We start from the raw sequence: 24,129 nt of genomic DNA on the forward strand, positions 1-24,129 counted from the left end.
TGCAAGGGAAAGCTAGTTAACCCTCACCTTTATCTTTGATTTTCAATTTGAATTTTTTTTTTTTTTTTTTTTTTTTTGGGTATCTCACTATGTCAGTCCAAGCTGACCTTAAACCCATTGTTCTCCTTATGTCCACGTCCCACACACTGAGGTCAGGCTGTGTATCTCATCATACTCTGTGCTCAAATTAAAACATTTTCAGAAATTCAGATTGACAAAGTTGGTGTTATAGGGAAATCCAGAGGATATACTTGTGGTGAGCATTTCTAATTTTATAGTCAAAGCACCCCTTCGTTAACTGTAATTTGAAAATGTCACACATAGGAATGACAGAGCTAAACCAGTGAAATATATCAGTCTTCCGCTGGGTAACTGTGATGGTTTGTATATCCTTGGCCCAGGGACTGTCACTATTTGGAGGTGTGGCCTTGTTGGAGTAGGTGTGGCCTTGTTGGAGTAGGTGTATCATTGTGATCATGGGCTTTCAGACCCTACTCCTAGCTGCCCGGAAGTCAGTCTTCCACTATCAGCCTTCAGATGAAGGCATTGAACTCTCAGTTCTGCCTGTACCATGCCTGCCTGGATGCTGCCATGTTCCTGCCTTGATGATTATGGATCGAACTTCTGATCCTGTACGCCAGCCCCAATTAAATGCTGTCCTTCCAAGGGTTGCCTTGGTCATGGTGTCTGTTCAAGCAATAAGATCCTAACTAAAGAGCCGGGCGTGGTGGCGCACGCCTTTAATCCCAGCACTCGGGAGGCAGAGGCAGGTGGATTTCTGAGTTCGAGGCCAGCCTGGTCTACAAAGTGAGTTCCAGGACAGCCAGGGCTATACAGAGAAACCCTGTCTCGAAAAACCAAAAAAAAAAAAAAAAAAAAGATCCTAACTAAAACAGATGTTGGTACCAGGGGTTGGGGTATTGCTGGGATAGGCCTGACCATGCTTTTGTCCACAAGAATGTGGATTTTGGGAAGCAGTGGAATGACTTAAATGGGGCTTAATGGGCTATCCTAGTAGGAATATGGAAGACTTGGTTACTGAGAATAATTTAAATTGTGTGGACTTGGCCCACGAGGTTTCAGTGGAGAATTTCAATATGTGGCCTAGAGACTGTTTTTGTGATATTTTGATGAAGAACATGGGCTACTTTTTGCCCTTGTCTGAAGAGTCTGCCTGAGGCTAAGGTGAAGATACTCAGATTAATTACATTAATAAAGAAAGTCTCAGAAATGCCCATCATAGACTTTGTTCTCTGGCTAAGTCTTATGAAGAGCATTTTAAACAATCGTAGCAAGTTAAGAAAGGAAAAATATAAAAAATATGGTCCGAGTATTAAAGGGGGACCAGGAAATGAAATGGAACCTAATCCTGTGTTCTAGGAGATAGTAGATTAAGGGAGTGGGATTTTGGGGCAAGATCCTACTCAGCTAAATTTAGATCCAAACATGGTGGTACACACCTTTAATCCCAGGAGATAAAGTCAGGCAGATCTCTGAGTTCAAGGCCAGCCTTGGTCAGAGCAAATTCTAGATGAAGAAAAGCTTAAACCCAGGTGGGGTGGTACACACCTTTAATCCCACGAGACAGGCATGCACATCTCTGAGTACAAAGTCAGTCTCCAGAGCAAGTTCCAGGACAGCTAAGCTTAGGCAGTGGAGGAGCTTGAACACAGAAAGCTGGTGATAATGTAATATAACAAGGGGCCAAGTTCCAACCCCAGGACACAGGAGAACTCAGTGGCGTTGGCTATTTGGTTCTGGCTTTATTGTCAAGAGGAGTAGGATACTACGGGGACAATTGATGCTGGTTAGCTGGAGCTAAGAAATGAGTGGTGATTAACAAGAGACCAGCATCTCTGAGGTGAAATCTTCAAAGTGTTTTTTTGAGAGCACAAAGGTCCAGAGCTAGTCAAGGTTGTACCTCACACTGCAGCTGAACTTGTGTTGGAGTCCGTCAAAAGACCCTCACTCACAAAGACCACAGAAATCGCCATTGCTGCAAACCGCAAGAGGATTTTTTTTTTTATTGCTCCCACGCATTGGGGAACCCCACATAGCACGCAGTCAAGAGGAGAGACCCACAACAAAGAAAGAATACACTTTTTATATCTTGTAAGGGGCAGATTTAGGCAACAAGGCTTGCTGGCTTATTCTCATAGGTATAGCAAGTAACCCTTTCAGGCATTGGTTGGTTTGTACAGGGTGACTGTGTAACCCTTTGGCCTAGTGATTCACTCTGCCTGCCCTTATGGTGGGTTATCAGCAAAGCAGCAGTACATTTTGAACTTATGGGTCAGCTATTAACGTCACAGCTATTAACATCACAGGGAATTCTAGCAAGGTCAGGGCGGTTTGTGATTTTTCTCAGAATTTAGTGTGGGGCGGGGTAGGGGTATTTCTCTGGGAACTGCTAATCTTGTTATGGTTATTTTTCTGAGAATAGTTCATTTTGTTTTGGCAGCTGTAGACTTAGTCATTTTGACCACTATGTTTCTGAAAGTCCCTTCAGAGGGGAAGGAGCTAGGTGGTCTTGAACTTATTTTGGATTCTACACTTGTTAATATATAAGAGTTACCCAGGTGGTACTGGTTTTGAAGGCAGGAAAGGGCCATGAAGAGCAGCTGAGGCTCGGCACTGTGAGAGGCCATGGAAGACCATTGGTGAAGGTGCAGCCTCAGTTGCAGTTGATGGCCCAGGACTGAAGAGATCATGCTAAGGCATTAAGGCTTGGCACCATGAAGAGAGCCTATGAGAGGCTATTGATGAAGCCTGGTTGCAGGAGAAGACAGCAGCATATTGGAGATGCCAGTACCATGGGATGATCACCAAGAAGAGCAGCAGCAGTGGAGTGAATTAACCTAGCTTAGAGTGCTACAGAGGGCAGAGCTGGAAAAGTAATGCCAGCCCTTTGGAGGAGCCCAGATCATGTGTGGATCCCAGACATTGAGACAAGAAGCTGTAACATTAGGAGCTGCTTTGGAGACCCCAAGATTTTTGAGATGTCAGAGCCATAGGATATCTCCTGAAGGATGCTGCTAATAGGGAGTGGAACCAGCCCAGGCGCACTGTATCATGATTCAGGGATGAGAACGTAAGACCATGTGTACATTCTAGAACTTCACCAAACACTCAGTGGTTCCATTCTCCCAAACTCCATTTCACTCCCAATAACTTTTAGCAAAGTACTCAGTAGTAGATAGCTCATGCTTCTGTGGATAGCCCCACTCCTGCACACATGCGAGCAGCAACAATTAGATTATTTTAAAAAAGACATTGGGGACAGAGAGATGGCTCAGTAATTAAGAACATTTGCTTCTCTTCCAGAACACCTGAGTCTGGTCCCCAGAACCCAAGTCAGACAGCTCACAACTGCCTGTAACCAAGTTCCAAGGGATCTGACATCCTCTCCTGGCCTCTGCAGTCACCCACATGGAAATGTGAATATAAAGATACAGACACACACACACACACACACACTCACACACACACACACACACACACACACACACACACACACACACACACACACACAGAGAGAGAGAGAGACACAGAGAGAGACAGAGAGAGAGAAATGATAAAACAAATCTTTAAATGCAAAAAGCACATGATGTTTGGAGGAGACATGTTTAGGAAGAATCAGAGAGGTGAGTGAGGATACATATAATCAAAATACATTGCATACATGTATAAGATTCTTGAAGATTAAACAGAACATATTATAAAAATAAACAAACAAGAGTTCTCCAAGTTCTTCAGTGTAAGTAAACATGCATTTGTAACAACTTTGTCTTTTCAGGAACCTTCTAAGGTATTAAGCAGGAATCCACAGCCAAGATTTACAATAGATAATATGCAAATAAAAATCTCAGAATTTAATTTCCAGAGGTGTGGGGATAGAGTCTGTGTACTGTGTAGATGTATCAACTGTCAATAAAAATCTGAGGCAGGATTAGAAGGTGGGATATCCAGCAGATAGAGAAAGGGACTCTGGGAAATAGTCAGGTATCTAGACTAGGAGGAAGTCAGATGTACAGAACAGAGGAGAGGCAACTAACCACATGACAGACACAGAATAATATAAATCTGTTAATAAAAGTTATGAGCTAGTTGAGAAACAAACCTAGCTTATGGCTTAGGCATTTGTTCATAAATAATTATAAGCCTCTGAGCCCTTATTTGGGAACTGGGCTTGGCGGGGGTTGGGTGGGGGAGAACCACCGTTCCACAGGGAACAAAATTAAATTGATACAGTGCACTTAAATGCCACAATTCAATCTTTCTGCTCCAAAATGGCCTGCATGCACAGTAGAGGCCATGTGACACAGCCTGATTTAATGGTAGAGTACACACCTCAAGTTCGTGGGAGCACAGGCTTGCAACGTTAGTAGAGCGCTGAGAATTCCAAGCTGCCTGTTTCTGTCATGTTCTTATCCTTAAGGACTCCCTGCACTAAACTGAGTAGCGATTGTAAGTCACATTATTTAAACAGATGTAGAAGTAGGACTTTTCTTTTTTAACCAGTAAATTTACCTTATTTATATCATTTCTGAGATGCTGCAGCTCCATATCCTGTGCTCTAAGGCGCAGTTCAAGTTGTTGCTTTTCTCTTTCGTGTTGTTGGTCCTTTTCAGTTAATTCTTTCTTCATTTCTTCATACCAACCATCAGGATTTCTTTGCTGCACGTCTTGTTTTTCAGGCGATCTGCAAATCGAACATGCAGACATTAAAATTTCATTTTGGTAAGGGGTAAGTTCATTTTATTATCATCCAGTATTTGCATTATGTTCTTTTCTTTTACAATGTCATTCCTGCGTTTGCAATTCAATCTCTAAGAAGCACATGTGGACTAGAAGGGTCGTAATTAAAGAGTGTTCAGGGACTTGACCAGGCTCTGTTACTAGCAATTCTGTGACTATAGAAAAGGATCTTTTAAATTATTCAGAAAAGTGAAAAGTTGAAAATTGCATACATTTTTGTTGCTGCTGCTAAATTATTAGCTTTTTTAAAGATCCTAACAATGTGCTATTAGAATTAACAGAAAAATGAAACTTCTCATTGCTGCTTTGGAGGAAAATGGTCTGGACAAATGACCCCTTGCTTCTTCAAAGGCACCATGTGCTATACAAATTAAAATCACACACACACACACACACACACACATACAAGAGAGAGAGAGAGAGAGAGAGAGAGAGAGAGAGAGAGAGAGAACAAGATGAGAGAAATAAGATAAATGGTTGACAATAGGAAAGAGGATGTGAATATACTCACTCTGTTGCAAAGGACATGATCCTATACTCCAGTGTAATTCTAAGATTAAATACCAATCCTGAAATCATTCAACCAACAACTGGGCTAATGAAGCTAAGAGACATTTCTCAAGATGGGTAATGGTAATGCAGCTCTGACATATTTCCCGCAAGACTCCGTGGTCTGCCCCGACTGCTCATTCACACTTCTGCAGAGCGGGCAGCCATACCCCACATCGAGGAGATCTAGCTGCTGCTCTTCACGTCTGCATCTGAGCTGCAGTTTTGCTTTTTCTGTTTCTCGTGGCTTCTTCATCACCCTGTGACCTTGGTTTCTCTTGTTCTTACTTTTTGCGATAAGCAATTCTGAGTGATTTTGGTTACGTTCTAGTATCATTTTATATGAATGAACCGCATCCTGGATTTCCAATGGTTTTCCAGAATCTGCATCAAGAAAGGGTGGGTAGAAATTTAACACATGGACACTTTTTGTATACAGAGGCTTGTACCTTTTCATAGTCTGTCATTCATGGTAAACAGCTGCAAACTGAGTGCCTACAGTGGGGAGTGCATTATACTAAGATTTTTTTTTTTTGCTTTGAATTAACTGCTTTTATTTAGCTTAAATCTAGTAGAGAAGACAAAATAAAATGACCATTATGAATTTAGATATATGCCAGAGTAGAGGCCTGGGGTTCCACAGAATATCTTTTTCTACTGTACACAGAAAGATTTTCCATAGGAAAAGACTGTCCTACTAGGAGTCGAGAGGATGAATAGTTAACATCTGATCAGAAGATGAAGAACATCCTAGCCAATCTAGACAGTGCGCTGGGACTTTGCTGCAATCCCTTTCTAGGCAAGAAAGAAAAATAGACTCTGATCTGTGATACTATTACATGCAAACATAAAACACTACAAAGAATATAAGAGCTGGCCGACAGGGAACAGGGCAGGGACATGATCTGCCCATTACGGTCAGTAACTCGCAGCAGCTGTGGTTACCTGCAGAGACTTGTACAGGACTGAGCTGGGTAGCATTCTATCAGGGATGAGGAAGAGTCGTATGTGCCCCATTGTTTTCTGAGGAGATCCTGGCAGTTAATGATCACTGGAAGAAGGGAGGGACTCTTTTTCCTGCAAGGGTATAGTAACTAGAACATTTCTCTGTGCTCCAGTAAACAACCTCACCTCTGTGTTCACTCGAGCAAACCTAATTAAAATGTGGTAAGTCTGATAGAAAGGAACATAGAAAGGAAACGTGCTGGGGAGAAGGGATGGAGAGAAAGTGGGAGGGTCATAAAGGAGGATAGAAGAAGGTGAACAAAGTCAAAATACATTATATACATGCAAAAAATAGTCAAAGAAGAAATAAAAATATTGAAAAAGTGAAAACTAATATATGGCAAATAAATGATGATTCAGGCATGGAGAATACTTATCTTTGATAAGTAAACGAGTCTTCACTGCTAATGTCTACATTCTCTGGTATGAGAGGTTATTAAGGCCAATACACGAGAAAAAAACTGGTGAGGTCAAACAGCATAATTGCTCATAGAAGAGTGAAACTTGATCATCTCTCATCCTGCACAACATTCAATTCCAAATGAATCAGAGACCTCAACATAAGATCTGACACTTCGAATCAGATACAGGTGAAAGCAGGGCCTATGTTTGAGTTTATTGGCAAAGACAGGAATTTCTGAAAGGAGCCTGATAGCTCAGGAGTTAAAACCAAAAATTGATAAGTAGGATCCAATAAAACTAAAAACATTCTATACAGCAAAAACACTATCACTTCAGCAAAGAGAGTGCTTACAGAATGAGAAAAATTATTAACTAGGTACATATATATATATATATACACACACATATACACACACACATATATATGTATAGGGTAGAAGGGGTAATACAGGAAGCTAATAAAAATGCTATAGACACTATTAAAACTTCCTATGAAAATATTTACTACTGTAGAAGCTTAGACATATGTATGTTTATATATATGTATACATATATACATATATATATGACATATAATTAGTACCTAGAATATACAAAGAACTAAAAAAAAAAATCAAGAAAACAACACAAGTGAAAAACGGGACATAGGGCTGGGGAGATGGATCAGTGGTTATGACATGTGCTGCTCTTTCAAGGGTTCCAAGTTTGAGTCCCAGAACCCATATAACAGCTAACAACCATGTGTAACTCTTGTTCCAGGGCATCCAGTGACTTTTTATGGCCATGGATGAATAAGGGACACAGATACATAGGCAGGAAGGACACTGACACACATAAAATAAAAGTTTAATAGAAATTAGTTCTCAAAAGATGAAATACAGAAGACCAGTAAACATTTTAAAGTGTTTAACATAATTAGCCATCAGGGAAGTGCAAGTTAAAACTACTTGGAGATTTCCTCTTACTTCACTTAGAATGACAATAATAATAATAATAATAACAACAACAATAAATACTGGAATGAATGTGGGGGAAGAGAACACTTATTTACTCCTGGGATGAAGGCAAACTGGTGTAACCACTATGGAAATCAGTGTGGAAGTTCCTCAAAATCTTAAAAGTAGAGCTTCCACACCATTCAGCTGTAGCATATATCATACTATATATGAGATACCATATATCATAATAGTATATCCTACTATATAGATAGAGTGTCAACAATGAACATTGTTTTATTCACAGTAGCTAGGAAATGGAAACAATCAAGATGCTCATCAATTAACTAATGGGTAATCAAAATGAGGTAAATGGAATATTGCTCAACTACTAAGAAAAATGAAACCATACAATTCATAGGACAATGGAGAGTTGGAAATAGTTTCTCGAGTGAGGTAACCCAGGCTTACAAATACCACTTGTTTTCTCCCACTCACGAATATGGCTTTAAATCTTCAAATATATGTGTATCATTTGCAGTGCCCAAAGAAGTCAGGAAATTATGGAAGAGCCATTGTAGGTAGAGAGGCCTTTAAGGTGGGCAGAGAGAAAGCGAAGGTATCAAGATTTAAAGAGGATGAATGAAAGAGGAAAGGTTAAATTAGGATGGTTGAAAGAGGAAAATTACTGACCACCAGAACTCTCACCCCAGAGTACATTCTGAACTCTCACACCAGAGTCCTACCCCTCCCAACTGAAGACTGCTCCAGGAACATTTTTGAGATAGAGGCTTCTTGGAGCAACCTCAGGAACATTTTTGAGATAAGGGTGTGAGTAAAAACCTCAGTTCCAATGAATCAAGTACATGGCCAAAGTGTGGGACGCGTTGCGAAAAGCACTTTTGGAAAAACCCTTGGCTGAATCTCTTAGTGACGTAAAACCTGTATTTTCCCTGCCCTGCTCCCCCCTTGCCTCCTTCCTATAAAAGCCTGTGAAAATTTGGGCTAGGGGCCGAATCTCCTCTGCACCTTGCTGGCTGCATGAGTTTCGACCCCAGATATCTGGTATATGTGCTTTTTTTATGTGCTTTCTGTCATTGCTGTATTAAATCTTACTCTCTACATCTTAAGTTTAGTCTCAGTGTCTTCTTGGGTGCGCGGCTGTCCCGAGGCTTAAGTGAGTGTCTCCCTTTGGGAGTCTTAGAGTCTTTCATTTGGTGCATTGGCCGGGAATCAGCGCGACCACCCAGAAGTCCTGGACCCGCTCAGAAGTAAGATTTACTGTTCTGCTTTGGTCTGGTGTCTGTGTTCTGTTAATTTCTGAGAGGCCAGGAAGGCCATTCTGTATCTGGTGCGATCGCAGTTCTGGTTTTGCGTGACGCTCTGTGCTCAGTAAGAGCACCAGAGATCGCACTCCGGGAGGGAATGCGAAGTGGGTAAGAGCAGACGTGCTCAGGTGCCCACCGTCCGATCTGCCCCTGGGAGACGTCCCAGGTGAGATAGGGGAGGACCAAGGACGCTTGGTGGACCCCTGTGGAGACCAGGAAGGTCTCAATCTGTCGGCCTTGGAGAGGCCATCTGATTCTGTAAGTTGCCTGTGGTGTCTCAGTCTTGTGTCTGCTCTTGTTGTGTTTGCTATTATTCTAGAAATGGGACAATCTGCTGGGTGTGTAGGTGTGGAACTGCTGCATTTGTGTATTCTGAGATTGTGGGTTTATTCTGGCAGCTGCCACTGTGGACCGTAAGGACCCTAGTGGCTGTGAGAGGACGACTGTCTATGGCCTCACAGTCTGCACCCCTAAAAGATGTTCCAAGGGAGACCCTGGAAGGAGTGCCCAGGGTACAGAACAGTCAAAAAGACCTGGCTGTTGCCTGGCAGAGTGAAGGAGAGAGAGAGTGTTCTCTCTGCCAGAGCGGGAGTGGATGTGGAATCCCACCCCCGTCAGAAAAAGAGTCAATGTGGAATCCGACCCCGTCAGAAAGTGGCGTTTGGCTGGTTGTGTAAGTCCAGGCGTGGACGAGTGTGCTTGTTTGTGGCCACGTGACAAGACTGTGTGTGTGTGTGTGTGTGTGTTAACCCTTTGTCGACTGTAGACTTGGACTGACGTCAGGACAGAATTTGTCAGCAATGGTTTTAAAAAAGGAAAGAAAACCACCAGGCCGGTCCTCCCCAGGCTGCTCAAAAGAGCTCTGAGATCCAGAGCTGCCGCAGTGGTGCTGAGGTTTTGAGTTCTGCGGACACAGCAGCAACGGAGGCTGTCTGTGCCCTGCGAATGAGTTGTAAAATGCTGATAGTGAGTGCAGCGGCCTGCCGGCCCCCGCCTGCCAGTCCCGGAGTGGCCGTGAAGCCTGCCACAGCTGGGGAGGGGCCGACTACAGCGTCCCTCTTTTGGTCCCCCCCCCAGAGTCTACCCGCACTCCCTTGTGCCTGCCTGGCTGCGTGCTCCCTCCCCAAAGACAGTGCAGAGAGCACCAGGTATCTATCAGGTAGTTAAATAGTTAAATTGCTGCCTCTGCCTGCCAGCGTTTGTTTGCCACTCCCAGGAGTTTACACCACATTCCTGCGCGCAGCGGAGACTCGGCGCTTGGCTCTTCACATCAAAGGATCTGTTTTCAGCCTTTGCCTGCCTCCTGGGTGGGAGAAAGGCTCATTCTCCTGTCCCCTGTATCCTGTCTCTTGCTAACTGTTAACAGAAAAAAATTGTGTTCATTTTGAAATATCAGTGGTCTGATGTGAAAACTGCACTCCCTTCTCTGCCCCATGTGTTTTCTCTTCTCAGGCACTGCCCTGAGTTGCTGGCAGTAAGTCTGTTCTGGGCTCCGGTGAGGGAGACATACAAGGTAAGGAGCACCTATGGGTCTAACTGCCAGGCTCTGATGAGGGTCTCATGTCTGTGGGACTAGAAAATGTCCCATCAATCTGACCTAGTTAATGAAAAGTTACAAAAGTTAAGAGAAAGATAGAGGTCTGCAAAGAAGAGCTGAGAGCAAAGCTTCAGCAGACTCAGAAGAGATAGGTTAACAGTGAAAAGAGGTAAAAATAGAGATAAAGAAAATTAGGTCTGAAATGAGAAAGATACTCTAAATGAGAAATATTTAAAAGAGGAACCAGTAAAATGAGGCTGGCAAGTACAGAGACCAGAGTCAGAATCAGAGATGTGCTGTAAGACAGAAAAATAAACCAGGGTAGTCGAACTATGAAAAAAGTTAAGTGACAGAATATAGATGTAATAATTAGATAACATTCAAAGTAAGCAAAGACAAGAAAGAGATATATATAGATAGAAAGAAAAATAAATGACAAAGACTAGAACCTAGCAAAGTGACACTTGCTAATAATACTAGCACTTAGAGATGATCTATAAGAAATAAAGAGCCAGAAAATTTTTTAAAAAAGATAAGAAAAATAAAATGCCGGCCACAAAAGTCAGGGAAGCTAGAAAACTTAGTACCCGGCAACAAAAGCAAGCTTTTGGCTGAAGATCAAAGTGTTTACTGTTATCTGTTAAAGAAAAAAAAGCACTGAGTGAGAGACTGCCCTAACAAGAAGAAGAGGAGCCCCCCTCATGACCAAACCCTTCACCTGTTCGTGGCTAAAAGTAAAAAGACCGGTGGTTTACCTGTTGATGCAGCTAAAAAGAGACTGTGTTTCATATTCCTCCACTGACCAGTGCAAAGCAAGTTTAAAAGGTTCCTGGACACTGCAGGCCTTTGCAGACTGTGGATTCCAGGTTTTGCTGAATTAAAAAGATAAACAGCCCTTCGTATAAAAAATAAAGAACAACCTTGGATGGCCTTAGATGCTATTGAGACTGCCCTAATGTTGTCCCTAACTTTGGGACTCCTAGATGTGACTAAGAACAAAAGTATTGCCAAAGAGGTTCTTACTCAGAAATTGGGACCCTGAAAAAGACCGGTGGCATACTTGTGAAAATTAGACCTGGTGACTGTAAGATGACCTGCTTGTCTGCACATAGTGGCTTCTGGTCAAGGACGCAGATAAACTGACTCTGAGACAAAACTTGGCACATGCCCTAAAAGTGTGGTTCAGCCCCCTGACCGATGGCTGACTAATGCTCTGGAAAACATTATCAAATCGTTCCCCTGACTGATGGACATATTATCAGAGCTTTTTGTTGACAGAACAAGTGACCTTCGCTTCCCCTGCTAACCTGCTGAGTCTTCACCTACTCATCACTGACATTCTGGCGGAAGGAACTTCGGCTCAGAAGGCTGAACTCCTGGCACTAACCCAAGCCCTGCGGTTGGCTAAAGGCAGAGACATCAAAGACAAAGAAGAAATTCTGGCCCTCCTAGAAGCTCCTGAATGAACTGGGTGAGTTGGGGTACCGGGTATCAGCCAAGAAAGCTCAGTTATGTCGTACCGAGGTGCCGAGACGACGAAAAGCGGTGGCTCACCGAGGCCAGAAAAAAGACTGTGATGCTGATCCCAACCCCCACCACCCCGCGCCAAGTACGTGAGTTTCTGGGGACGGCGGGCTTTTGCAGAAAGAAAAAGTCCCATTCACCTGGACTGAGGAACACCAAAAAGCCTTTGACAGCATAAAGGCAGCCCTGCTTGTTAAAGACGCTGACAAGCTTACTCTGGGTCAGCATGTGACTATACCCACTACCAGAGTTTACTGCTCCTTGGCGGATGACTCCACTCCTGTACATCAATGTGCTGATGTCCTGGCTGAGGAAACTGGAACAAGGAGAGATCTGACTGATCAGCCTTGGCCAGGTGTGCCTGCCTGGTACACAGATGGCAGCAGCTTTGTCACAGGAGCAGCAGTAGTTGATGAAAAGCAGCTCATATCCATGGGGCCATCTACCAACAGAGGGGGCTACTTACCTCGGCAAGTAAAGATCAGATCAGCCTTAGCCTGAGAGTTTGAGCTGGTACACGGATGGCAGTAGCCTCACGATTGAAGGTAAGCGGAAGGCGGGGACAGCAGTGCAGCGGTGGACAAAAAACAAGTGATCTAGGCCAGCAGCCTCCCTAAAGGGACTTCAGCCCAAAAAGCTAAATTTGTGGCTTTGATACAAGCTTTATAAAAGTCTACACTGACAGCAGGTATGCTTTTGCCACTGTATGGAACAATATACAGACAAAGAGAGCTGTTGACATCTACAGAAAAAGACCTAAGATGCTGTGAACAAAAGAAATCAGATGGCAGATCTAACCGCCAAAAACAGGCATCCCAAAGAGCAATGATCCTGGCAGTCTGAAGACTATCAAGTTATAGACAAATTAAGACTGGTAAAAGAAACCCTGTATAAAATGGTAAAAACTGAAAGAAAGAAAACTAGTCCTCCCTTGAAAAGACAGACCTGACATCAACTGAGAAATAAACTTTACTGAGAAAAAACGTTCTCAAAATGGATAAATGAGACTGCTCACATAGTCATCAAGAAGATTATTGAAGAAAATTTTTCCAAGGTTCAGAGTGCCAAAAGCAATAGTGTCAGATAATAGCCCTGCTTTGTTGCCCAGGTAAGTCAGGGTGTGGCCAAGCATTTAGAGGTCAAATAAAAATTACATTGTGTGTATAGACCTCAGAGCTCAGGATAGATAAAAATTAGTTTAAAACTCTATGACAGACCTTGACTAAATTAATCGTAGAGACTGGCACAGACTTGGTGTTCCTTCCCTATGCCCTATCTCTTGATTCAGTTTTACTCTGTTTAAAATCCTTTATGAAACTCCTATGCCCATCATAGTCTCAAATGATGTGTTTAAACCTATGTTGTTAATAATGCTCTGTATGCTAAGTTAAAAGGCTTGCAGGTGGTCTGGTCACAACTGGAAAGGATTGGACTGAGTACATGGAAGACATTGCTCCAGGGATCCCAACAGCTGAGACAGTAAACGAGCTGGGTACCCCAAGGACATCTCACCAGTTCCAGCCAGAGATCTGATCTACGTGCACCTACATCATGCCCAGACCCTCAAGCCTCGCTAAAAGGGCCCCTGCCTAGTTCTGTTTACTAATGCTTCTTATTCTGTTTTTGTTCCCATGTTAAAATAGAGTAAATGCAGTATTCTACGCATAAAAATATAGACTTCTGAAATTCTAAGATTAGAATTACTCACTAGAAGGAGTGGGGAATGAAAGAGGAAAATTACTGACCACCAGAACTCTCACCCCAGAGTACATTCTGAACTCTCACACCAGAGTCCTACCCCTCCCAACTGAAGACTGCTCCAGGAACATTTTTGAGATAGAGGCTTCTTGGAGCAACCTCAGGAACATTTTTGAGATAAGGGTGTGAGTAAAAACCTCAGTTCCAATGAATCAAGTACATGGCCAAAGTGTGGGACGCGTTGCGAAAAGCACTTTTGGAAAAACCCTTGGCTGAATCTCTTAGTGACGTAAAACCTGTATTTTCCCTGCCCTGCTCCCCCCTTGCCTCCTTCCTATAAAAGCCTGTGAAAATTTGGGCTAGGGGCCGAATCTCCTCTGCACCTTGCTGGCTGCATGAGTTTCGACCCCAGATATCTGGTATATGTGCTTTTTTTATGTGCTTTCTGTCATTGCTGTATTAAATCTTACTCTCTACATCTTAAGTTTAGTCTCAGTGTCTTCTTGGGTGCGCGGCTGTCCCGAGGCTTAAGTGAGTGTCTCCCTTTGGGAGTCTTAGAGTCTTTCAGTGAGTGGTAGAGGGGGTAATACAGGAAGCTAATAAAACCACTACAGACATTATTAAAACTTCCTATAACATATGTACTACTGTAGAAGCTTACACACACACACACGAGAGAGAGAGAGAGAGAGAGAGAGAGAGAGAGAGAGAGAGAGAGAGAGAGAGAGAACAGAGAGAGACAGAGAAAGACAGACAGAGAGAGAGAGAGAGAGAGAGAGAGAGAGAGTTTGTGTTAAATGTAGTTCTCCTTTATCAGAACAACGGTGCCCCTACTAGATAGACACTGCAGGTTAATAAATAGAAAGAAGCTCGGTGCTACAATTTGAGTAACATTTTTGGAATTGTTGGCCAGTGAAGTCCCATAGACCACAAAACATTACAAGTTATTGCCAATGCTATGGTTGTCCTGCAGTATTTGACAGTAAAATCCTTTGTTGAGTCACAGAGCATGGAGAATTTATGTTATTAACTGGCTGGAAGATTAATCCCTACTTGCTAGCCTTCATAGTGCTGGAAGGTACCATGCTTGTTTCCACAGGAGAAAGGTAACTTTACCCATCTGTGAATCCTGAGAGCTAAACCTGGCCTTGTAAGATATGCCCTAGTAAGATGTCAAGTTACAGGACCACCATAAGAGCAACTAACTAATCTCTGATTGGATTTAAGCCTTAGTCCACAAGGTGAAACCCACATCTGCTACCATTTCTGGACTAAGAACCTGAAGCTAGAAATTCAGAGGCCTTACGGGCGAGCCTACTATTACAATGCTAATGGAACATAGTATTAAATCTATTCATAAAGGGGTGTGACCCCATAGGAAGACTAGCAGTCTCAACTAACCAGAACCCCTGAGAGCTCTCAGACACTGAGCCACCAACCAGGCAGCATACACTAGCTGGTATGAGACCCCTGATACATATACAGCAGAAGACTGTCTGGTCTGGCCTCAGTAGAGAAGAGGTGCCTAACCCTCGGGAGACTTGGGGCCCCATGGAATGGAGAGGCCTGGCAGGGGGTGGGGTGGGAGTGAAAGACATCTTGGAGACAGGGGGAGGAGGAATGGAATGAGAAACTGTCGGAGGGCGGACCTGGAAGGGGATAATGACTGGACTGTAAAAAAATAGAAGTAATAATAATAAAAGAACTTATCATTTTACCTATAGATTAATGTATTTCTCAATTTTCCCTGTTTTGGACAAAATTATAATAAGGGTGAGCAAAAAAGAGCACAGAAATAAGGTGAAAAAATGTTAACTGACTTCAAGTTGCATATATTGTGGCTGTAGACAAATCAGTTATAGACAAAATGTAGCAATTTTTAAATTTTGTTTATTTTGTTGTTTGTTTTGTTCTTTTGAGATAGAATTTCTCTGTGATCCCTGGCTGTCCTGGTGTTCCCTCTGTGAACCAGGCTGGCCTCAAACTCAAGAAATTCGCTTGTCTCTGCCTCCTGAGTGCTGGGATTAAAAGCTTGTGCCCATCACTGACCAGCAAAATGTGACAATTGTTAACAAACAATCAATTTTTCACTGCAAAGGTAGAAATTGAAGAGGAAATTAGAAGGAGAGAATGCTCATACTCACAGGATATTAGAATTAATATTATGAAACAGATATATGTCTGAGGATGATTATAAAGTAGTATATAATCTTTTCCAAAACCCGGATGAAATTTTTAACAGGATGAGAAAAAACGAATTCAGAAGAAATAGAAAGAGCTGTGGGGCAGGGTTAAGGCAGACTTAGAATAAAGCTATAGAGCCATGGTAACAAGGACAGCAAGGTACCAGCACAACAGAAGGACACACTAGCAAGAATACAAAGTGGTTCCAAATGGACCCAACCTCCGATATTCTTGTTACTTCTAACAGTTTCTAAAACTATGAACTAGTGAAGTGCCAACCTCTTCAAAAATATGCAGGGAAAATAGTATGTTAATCTGCATCTCTATGTCTCACACTACACCAAAAATACAAATAGATAAAAGTCCTCATGGACAGGCCAAATTCTGACTTTGAAGATTGCCTCGGCATTATACTAAAAAGGCCTTACATTTATGCAGTGGCCTTACCTTTATAGTTCATTTGAAGTTGGTCAACTAACATCAATATATTGTCATAATCAGGCAAATCACAATCCTCAGAGAGTGATTCAGATAACTGGTGGTCATCCATAGCATCAGTGTACTTTAGAGCCTGTAAAAAAAATGTATAATATTGGAAAGTCCTCAATACTTATACTACATGGTAAATGTACCAATATTTTGCCTATCGATCTTTTTATGATTACAATATCTTTTTTTTTTTGAAGGGAAGAGGGTTTATTGTGGCTTACATTACAGTTTAAGAAGCAATGTAGTCCAGCATATAGTCCAGCATGGTAGAAAAGGCCATGGCTGCATGAGGAGGAGGCAGCTGACCACATTATGACCACAGTCAGAAATCAAGGAGTGAACAGGAAGAAAGACTAGGGCTATAAAACCATAAGGCCCTTGTGTTGTGATACAGTGCCTTCAGCAAAACCCCACCTCATAAGGGTTCTACAACCTTCCAAAAAGCTGTCAGCATCCAGGGACTAAGTATTCAGACACATGGGTCTATGGGAGACATTTCACATTGAAGCCACCGCAGGCTGTCTTGGGGACATATTGTAGACAGCCATAAAAGTTCTGAAAGTACAGAGCTCTATGTGAGTGTAAGCCTTGATATGCTGATGGTGACTTACTTGTGCATTTTTTTTTTCCTAGCAGTCAGCTTTATTTTTTTTTTTATTACATATTTTCCTCAATTACATTTCCAATGCTATCCCAAAAGTCCCCCATAGCGCCCCCCACTTCCCTACCCACCCATTCCCAGTCTTTTGGCCCTGGCATTCCCCTATACTGGGGCATATAAAGTTTGCAAGTCCAATGGGCCTCTCTTTCCAGTGATGGCCGACTAGACCATCTTTCGATACATATGCAGCTAGAGACAAGAACTCCGGGGTTCTGGTTAGTACATCATGTTGTTCCAACAATAGGGTTGCAGATCCCTTTAGCTCCTTGGGTACTTTCTCTAGCTTCTCCATTGGGAGCCCTGTGATACATCCAATAGCTGACTGTGAACATCCATTCCTGTGTTTGCTAGGCGCCGGCATCGTCTCACAAGAGACAGCTATATTTGGGTCCTTTCAGCAAAATCTTGCTAGTGTATGCAATGGTGTCAGCGTTTAGAAGCTGATTATGGGATGGATCCCTGGATACGGCAGTCTCTAAATGGTCCATCCTTTCATCACAGCTCCAAACTTTGTCTCTGTAACTCCTTCCATGGGTGTTTTGTTCCCAATTCTAAGAAGGGGCACAGTGTCCACACTTTGGTCTTCATTCTTCTTGAGTTTCATGCGTTTAGCAAATTGTATCTCATATCTTGGGTATCCTAAGTTTTGGGCTAATATCCACTTATCAGTGAATACATATTGTGTGAGTTCTTTTGTGATTGTGTTACTTCACTCAAGATGATGCCCTCCAGGTCCATCCATTTGGCTAGGAATTTCATAAATTCATTCTTTTTAATAGCTGAGTAGTACTCCATTGTGTAAATGTACCATAATTTCTGTATCCATTCCTCTGTTGAGGGACATCTGGGTTCTTTCCAGCTTCTGGCTATTATAAATAGGGCTGCTATGAACATAGTGGAGCAAGTGTCCTTTTTACCGGTTGGGACATCTTCTGGATATATGCCCAGGAGAGGTATTGCTGGATCCTCCGGTAGTACTATGTCCAATTTTCTGAGGAACCGCCAGACTGATTTCCAGAGTGGTTGTACAAGCTTGCAATCCCACCAACAATGGAGGAGTGTTCCTCTTTCTCCACATCCTCGCCAGCATCTGCTGTCACCTGAATTTTTGATCTTAGCCATTCTGACTGGTGTGAGGTGGAATCTCAGGGTTGTTTTGATTTGCATTTCCCTGATGATTAAGGATGTTGAACATTTTTTCAGGTGTTTCTCTGCCATTCGGTATTCCTCAGGTGAGAATTCTTTGTTCAGTTCTGAGCCCCATTTTTTAATGGGGTTATTTGACTTTCTGGAGTCCACCTTCTTGAGTTCTTTATATATATTGGATATTAGTCCCTTATCTGATTTAGGATAGGTGAAGATCCTTTCCCAATCTGTTGGTGGTTTTTTTGTCTTATTGATGGTGTCTTTAGCCTTGCAGAAGCTTTGCAGTTTCATGAGGTCCCACTTGTCAATTCTCGATCTTACAGCACAAGCCATTACTGTTCTATTCAGGAATTTTTCCCCTGTGCCCATATCTTCAAGGCTTTTCCCCACTTTCTCCTCTATAAGTTTCAGTGTCTCTGGTTTTATGTGAAGTTCCTTGATCCACTTAGACTTGACCTTAGTACAAGGAGATAGGAATGGATCGATTCGCATTCTTCTACATGTTAACAACCAGTTGTGCCAGCACCATTTGTTGAAAATGCTGTCTTTCTTCCACTGGATGTTTTTAGCTCCCTTGTCGAAGATCAAGTGACCGTAGGTGTGTGGGTTCATTTCTGGGTCTTCAATTCTATTCCATTGGTCTATTTGTCTGTCACTATACCAGTACCATGCAGTTTTTATCACAATTGCTCTGTAGTAGAGCTTTAGGTCCGGCATGGTGATTCCACCAGAGGTTCTTTTATCCTTGAGAAGAGTTTTTGCTATCCTAGGTTTTTTGTTATTCCAGATGAATTTGCAGATTGCACTTTCTAATTCGTTGAAGAATTGATTTGGAATTTTGATGGGGATTGCATTGAATCTGTAGATTGCTTTTGGCAAGATAGCCATTTTTACAATGTTGATCCTGCCAATCCATGAGCATGGGAGATCTTTCCATCTTCTGAGATCTTCTAGAATTTCTTTCTTCAGAGACTTGAAGTTTTTATTATACAGATCTTTCACTTCCTTAGTTAGAGTCACGCCAAGATATTTTATATTATTTGTGACTATTGAGAAGGGTGTTGTTTCCCTAATTTCTTTCTCAGCCTGTTTATTCTTTGTGTAGAGAAAGGCCATTGATTTGTTTGAGTTAATTTTATATCCAGCTACTTCACCGAAGCTGTTTATCAGACTTAGGAGTTCTTTGGTGGAATTTTTAGGGTCACTTAGATATACTATCATATCATCTGCAAAAAGTGATATTTTGACTTCATCTTTTCCAATTTGTATCCCTTTGATCTCCTTTTGTTGTCGAATTGCTCTGGCTAGGACTTCAAGTACAATGTTGAATAGGTATGGAGAAAGTGGACAGCCTTGTCTAGTCCCTGATTTTAGAGGGATTGCTTCAAGCTTCTCACCATTTACTTTGATGTTGGCTACTGGTTTGCTGTAGATTGCTTTTATCATGTTTAGGTATGGGCCTTGAATTCCTGATCTTTCCAAGACTTTTCTCATGAATGGGTGTTGGATCTTGTCAAATGCTTTTTCCGCATCTAACGAGATGACCATGTGGTTTTTGTCTTTGAGTTTGTTTATATACTGGATTACGTTGATGGATTTCCTTATATTGAACCATCCGTGCATCCCTGGGATGAAACCTACTTGGTCAGGATGGATGATTGTTTTGTTGTGTTCTTGGATTCGGTTAGCAAGAACTTTATTGAGGATTTTTGCATCAATATTCATAAGGGATATTGGTCTGAAGTTTTCTATCTTTGTTGGGTCTTTTTGTGGTTTAGGTATCAGAGTAATTGTGGCTTCATAGAATGAGTTGGGTAGAGTACCTTCTGTTTCTATTTTGTGAAATAGTTTGTGAAGAACTGGGATTAGATCTTCTTTGAAGGTCTCATAGAACTCTGCACTAAACCCATCTGGTCCTGGGCTTTTTTTAGTTGGGAGACTATTAATGACTGCTTCTATTTCTTTGGGGGATATAGGGCTGTTTAGATCATTAACCTGATCATGATTCAACTTTGGTACCTGGTATCTGTCTAGGAACTTCTCCATTTCATCCAGGTTCTCCAGTTTTGTTGAGTATAGCCTTTGGTAGAAGGATCTGATGGTGTTTTGGATGTCTTCAGGATATGTTGTTATGTCTCCTTTTTCATTTCTGATTTTGTTAATTAGGATGCTTTCCCTGTGCCCTCTAGTGAGTCTGGCTAAGGGTTTATCTATCTTGTTGATTTTCTCAAAGAACCAGCTCCTTGATTGGTTGATTCTTTGAATAGTTTTTCTTGTTTCCACTTGGTTGATTTTGCCCCTGAGTTTGATTATTTCCTGCCGTCTACTCCTCTTGGGTGAATTTGCTTCCTTTTGTTCTAGTGCTTTTAGGTGTGTTGTCAAGCTGCTAATGTGTGCTCTCTCTAGTTTCCTTTTGGAGGCACTCAGAGCTATGAGTTTTCCTCTTAGAAATGCTTTCATAGTGTCCCATAAGTTTGGGTATGTTGTGGCTTCATTTTCATTGAACTCTAAAAAGTCCTTAATTTCTTTCTTTATTCCTTCCTTGACCAAGGTATCATTGAGAAGAGTGTTGTTCAGTTTCCACATGAAGGTTGGCTTTCTATTATTTATTTTGTTATGGAAGATCAGCCTTAGTCCATGGTGATCTGATAGGATGCATGGGACAATTTCAATATTTTTGTATCTGTTGAGGCCTGTTTTGTGACCAATTATGTGATCAATTTTGGAGAAGGTACCATGAGGTGCTGAGAAGAAGGTATATCCTTTTGTTTTAGGATAGAATGTTCTGTAGATATCTGCCAGATCCATTTGATTCATAATTTCTCTTAGTTTCTCTGTGTCCCTGTTTAGTTTCTGTTTCCATGATCTGTCCATTGGTGAAAGTGGTGTGTTGAAGTCTCCCACTATTATTGTATGAGGTGCAATGTGTGCTTTGAGATTTACTAAAGTTTCTTTAATGAATGTGGCTGCCTTTGTATTTGGAGCATAGATATTCAGGATTGATAGTTCCTCTTGGAGGATTTTACCTTTGATGAGTATGAAGTGTCCCTCCCTGTCTTTTTTAATGACTTTGGGTTGGAAGTCTATCTTATCAGATATTAGAATGGCTACTCCAGCTTGTTTCTTCATGCCATTTGCTTGGAAAATTGTTTTCCAGCCTTTCATTCTGAGGTAGTGTCTATCCTTTTCTCTGAGATGAGTTTCCTGTAAGCAGCAAAATGTTGGGTCTTGTTTGTGTAGCCAGTTTGTTAGTCTATGTCTTTTTATCGGGGAGTTGAGTCCATTGACATTAAGAGATATTAAGGAAAAGTAATTGTTGTTTCCTGTTATTTTTGTTGTTAAAGTTGGCATTTTGTTCTTGTGGCTGTCTTCTTTTAGGTTTGTTGAGGGATTACCTTCTTGTTGTTTCTAGGGCGTGGTTCCTGTCCTTGTATTGTTTTTTTTCTGTTATTATCCTTTGAAGGGCTGGATTCGTGGAGAGATAATGTGTGAATTTGGTTTTGTCGTGGAATACTTTGGTTTCTCCATCTAAGTTAATTGAGAGTTTGGCTGGGTATAGTAGCCTGGGCTGGAATTTGTGTTCTTTTAGTGTCTGTATAATATCCGTCCAGGATCTTCTGGCTTTCATAGTCTCTGGTGAAAAATCTGGTGTAATTCTGATAGGCTTGCCTTTATATGTTACTTGGCCTTTTTCTCTTACTGCTTTTAGTATTCTATCTTTATTTAGAGCATTTGTTGTTCTGATTATTATGTGTCGGGAGGTATTTCTTTGCTGGTCCAGTCTATTTGGAGTTCTGTAGGCTTCTTGTATGTTCATGGGCATCTCTTTCTTTAGATTTGGGAAGTTTTCTTCTATAATTTTGTTGAAGATGTTTGCTGGTCCTTTGAGTTGAAAATCTTCATTCTCATCCACTCCTATTATCCGTAGGTTTGGTCTTCTCATTGTGTCCTGTATTTCTTGGATGTTTTGAATTAGGATCTTTTTGCATTTTACATTTTCCTTGATTGTTGTGCCGATGTTCTCTATGGAATCTTTTGCGCCTGAGATTCTCTCTTCCATCTCTTGTATTCTGTTGCTGATGCTGGTATCTATGGTTCCAGATTTCTTTCCTAGGGTTTCTATCTCCAGTGTTGCCTCATTTTGGGTTTTCTTTATTGTGTCTACTTCCCTTTTTAGGTCTAGTATGGTTTTGTTTATTTCCATCATCTGATTGGATGTGTTTTCCTGTTTCTCTTTAAGGACTTCTACCAGTTTGGTTGTGTTTTCCTGTTTTTCTTTAAGGACTTGTAACTCTTTAGCCATGTTCTCCTGTAGTTCTTTAAAGTCCTTCTTGATGTCCTCTACCATCATCATGAGATATGCTTTTAAATCCAGGTCTAGTTTTTCAGGTGTGTTGGGGTGCCCTGGACTGGGCGAAGTGGGAGTGCTGGGTCCTGATGATGGTGAGTGGTCTTGGTTTCTGTTAGTAAGATTCTTACCTTTACCTCTCGCCATCTGGTAATCTCTGGAGTTGTTATAGTTGTCTCTGTTCAGAGGTTGTTCTTCTGGTGATTCTGAGTATCCTCTGTCAGCAGAGCTGGGAGACAGGCTCTCTCCTCTGAGTTTCAGTGGTTAGAGCACTCCCTGCTGACAAGCTTTCCTCTTAAAGGGAAGGTGTACAGATATCTGGCGTTTGGACCTCCTCCTTGCCGAAGAAGAAGGTGCAAAACAGGACCTTTCCCAGATGCTGTGTTGTTTCGGCAGGTCACAGAAGCTGTAGGCTTCTGTGGTGCACACTCTCAGCTGTGCAGACTAAGTTCCTAAGTTCAGTGGAGTCCTGGATCCAAGATGTGCTCCCTGCTCCTGAGGCAGAGGGCTCCTGTGCAGGGCAGACCACTGTCTTCCAGCTAGGAGGGTGCCGGATGTCTGTGACCCCAAAAGGGTGCTGCCTCAGCAGCTCTGTGGCTCCCGCCTGTCCCAGAAGCTGTCTGCCTCTGTGTTCCTCAGTCTTACCTGTACAGACTAAGTTCGGTGGAGTCCCGGAGCCAAGATGGCGCTCCTTGCAGGGCAGGTCACTGTCCTCCGGCTGGGAGGGTGCCGGACTTCTGCGGCCCCAAAAGGGTGCTGCCTCAGCGGCTCTGTGGCTCCCGACTGTCCCAGAAGCTGTCTGCCTCTGTGGTCCTCACTCTGACCTGTACAGACTAAGTTCGGCGGAGTCCCGGAGCCAAGATGGCGCTCCCTGCAGGGCAGATCACTGTCCTCCGGCTGGGAGGGTGCCGGATGTCTGCGGCCCCAAAAGGGTACTGCCTCAGCGGCTCTGTGGCTCCCGCCTGTCCCAGAAGCTGTCTGCCTCTGTGGTCCTCACTCTGACCTGTACCGACTAAGTTCGGCGGAGTTCCGGAGCCAAGATGGCGCTCCCTGCAGGGCAGGTCACTGTCCTCCGGCTGGGAGGGTGCCGGACGTCTGCGGCCCCAAAAGGGTGCTGCCTCAGCGGCTCTGTGGCTCCCGACTGTCCCAGAAGCTGTCTGCCTCTGTGGTCCTCACTCTGACCTGTACAGACTAAGTTCGGCGGAGTCCCGGAGCCAAGATGGCGCTCCCTGCAGGGCAGGTCACTGTCCTCCGGCTGGGAGGGTGCCGGATGTCTGCGGCCCCAAAAGGGTACTGCCTCAGCGGCTCTGTGGCTCCCGCCTGTCCCAGAAGCTGTCTGCCTCTGTGGTCCTCACTCTGACCTGTACCGACTAAGTTCGGCGGAGTTCCGGAGCCAAGATGGCGCTCCCTGCAGGGCAGGTCACTGTCCTCCGGCTGGGAGGGTGCCGGACGTCTGCGGCCCCAAAAGGGTGCTGCCTCAGCGGCTCTGTGGCTCCCGACTGTCCCAGAAGCTGTCTGCCTCTGTGGTCCTCACTCTGACCTGTACAGACTAAGTTCGGCGGAGT

At 42.9% G+C, this 24,129-nt stretch overlaps 1 protein-coding gene across 1 annotated transcript in view; it reads right to left on the reverse strand.

Moving 5' to 3' along the window:
- The window catches only part of LOC110289830 (uncharacterized), a 153,161-nt gene that overhangs the window by 23,634 nt on the left and 105,398 nt on the right, over positions 1-24,129 (reverse strand). Inside the window, exons 33-35 of the mRNA XM_085834804.1 lie at positions 16,368-16,491; positions 5,478-5,691; positions 4,531-4,702 (exon numbers count right to left, since the gene is read on the reverse strand). Coding sequence (XP_085690930.1) covers positions 4,531-4,702; positions 5,478-5,691; positions 16,368-16,491 — 510 coding nt within the window. The remainder of the gene's footprint in view (positions 1-4,530; positions 4,703-5,477; positions 5,692-16,367; positions 16,492-24,129) is intronic.

The sequence above is a fragment of the Mus caroli genome, unplaced genomic scaffold (assembly GCF_978045245.1).
Source record: "Mus caroli unplaced genomic scaffold, Mus_caroli_1 scaffold_2, whole genome shotgun sequence".
Classification (NCBI taxonomy): domain Eukaryota; kingdom Metazoa; phylum Chordata; class Mammalia; order Rodentia; family Muridae; genus Mus; species Mus caroli.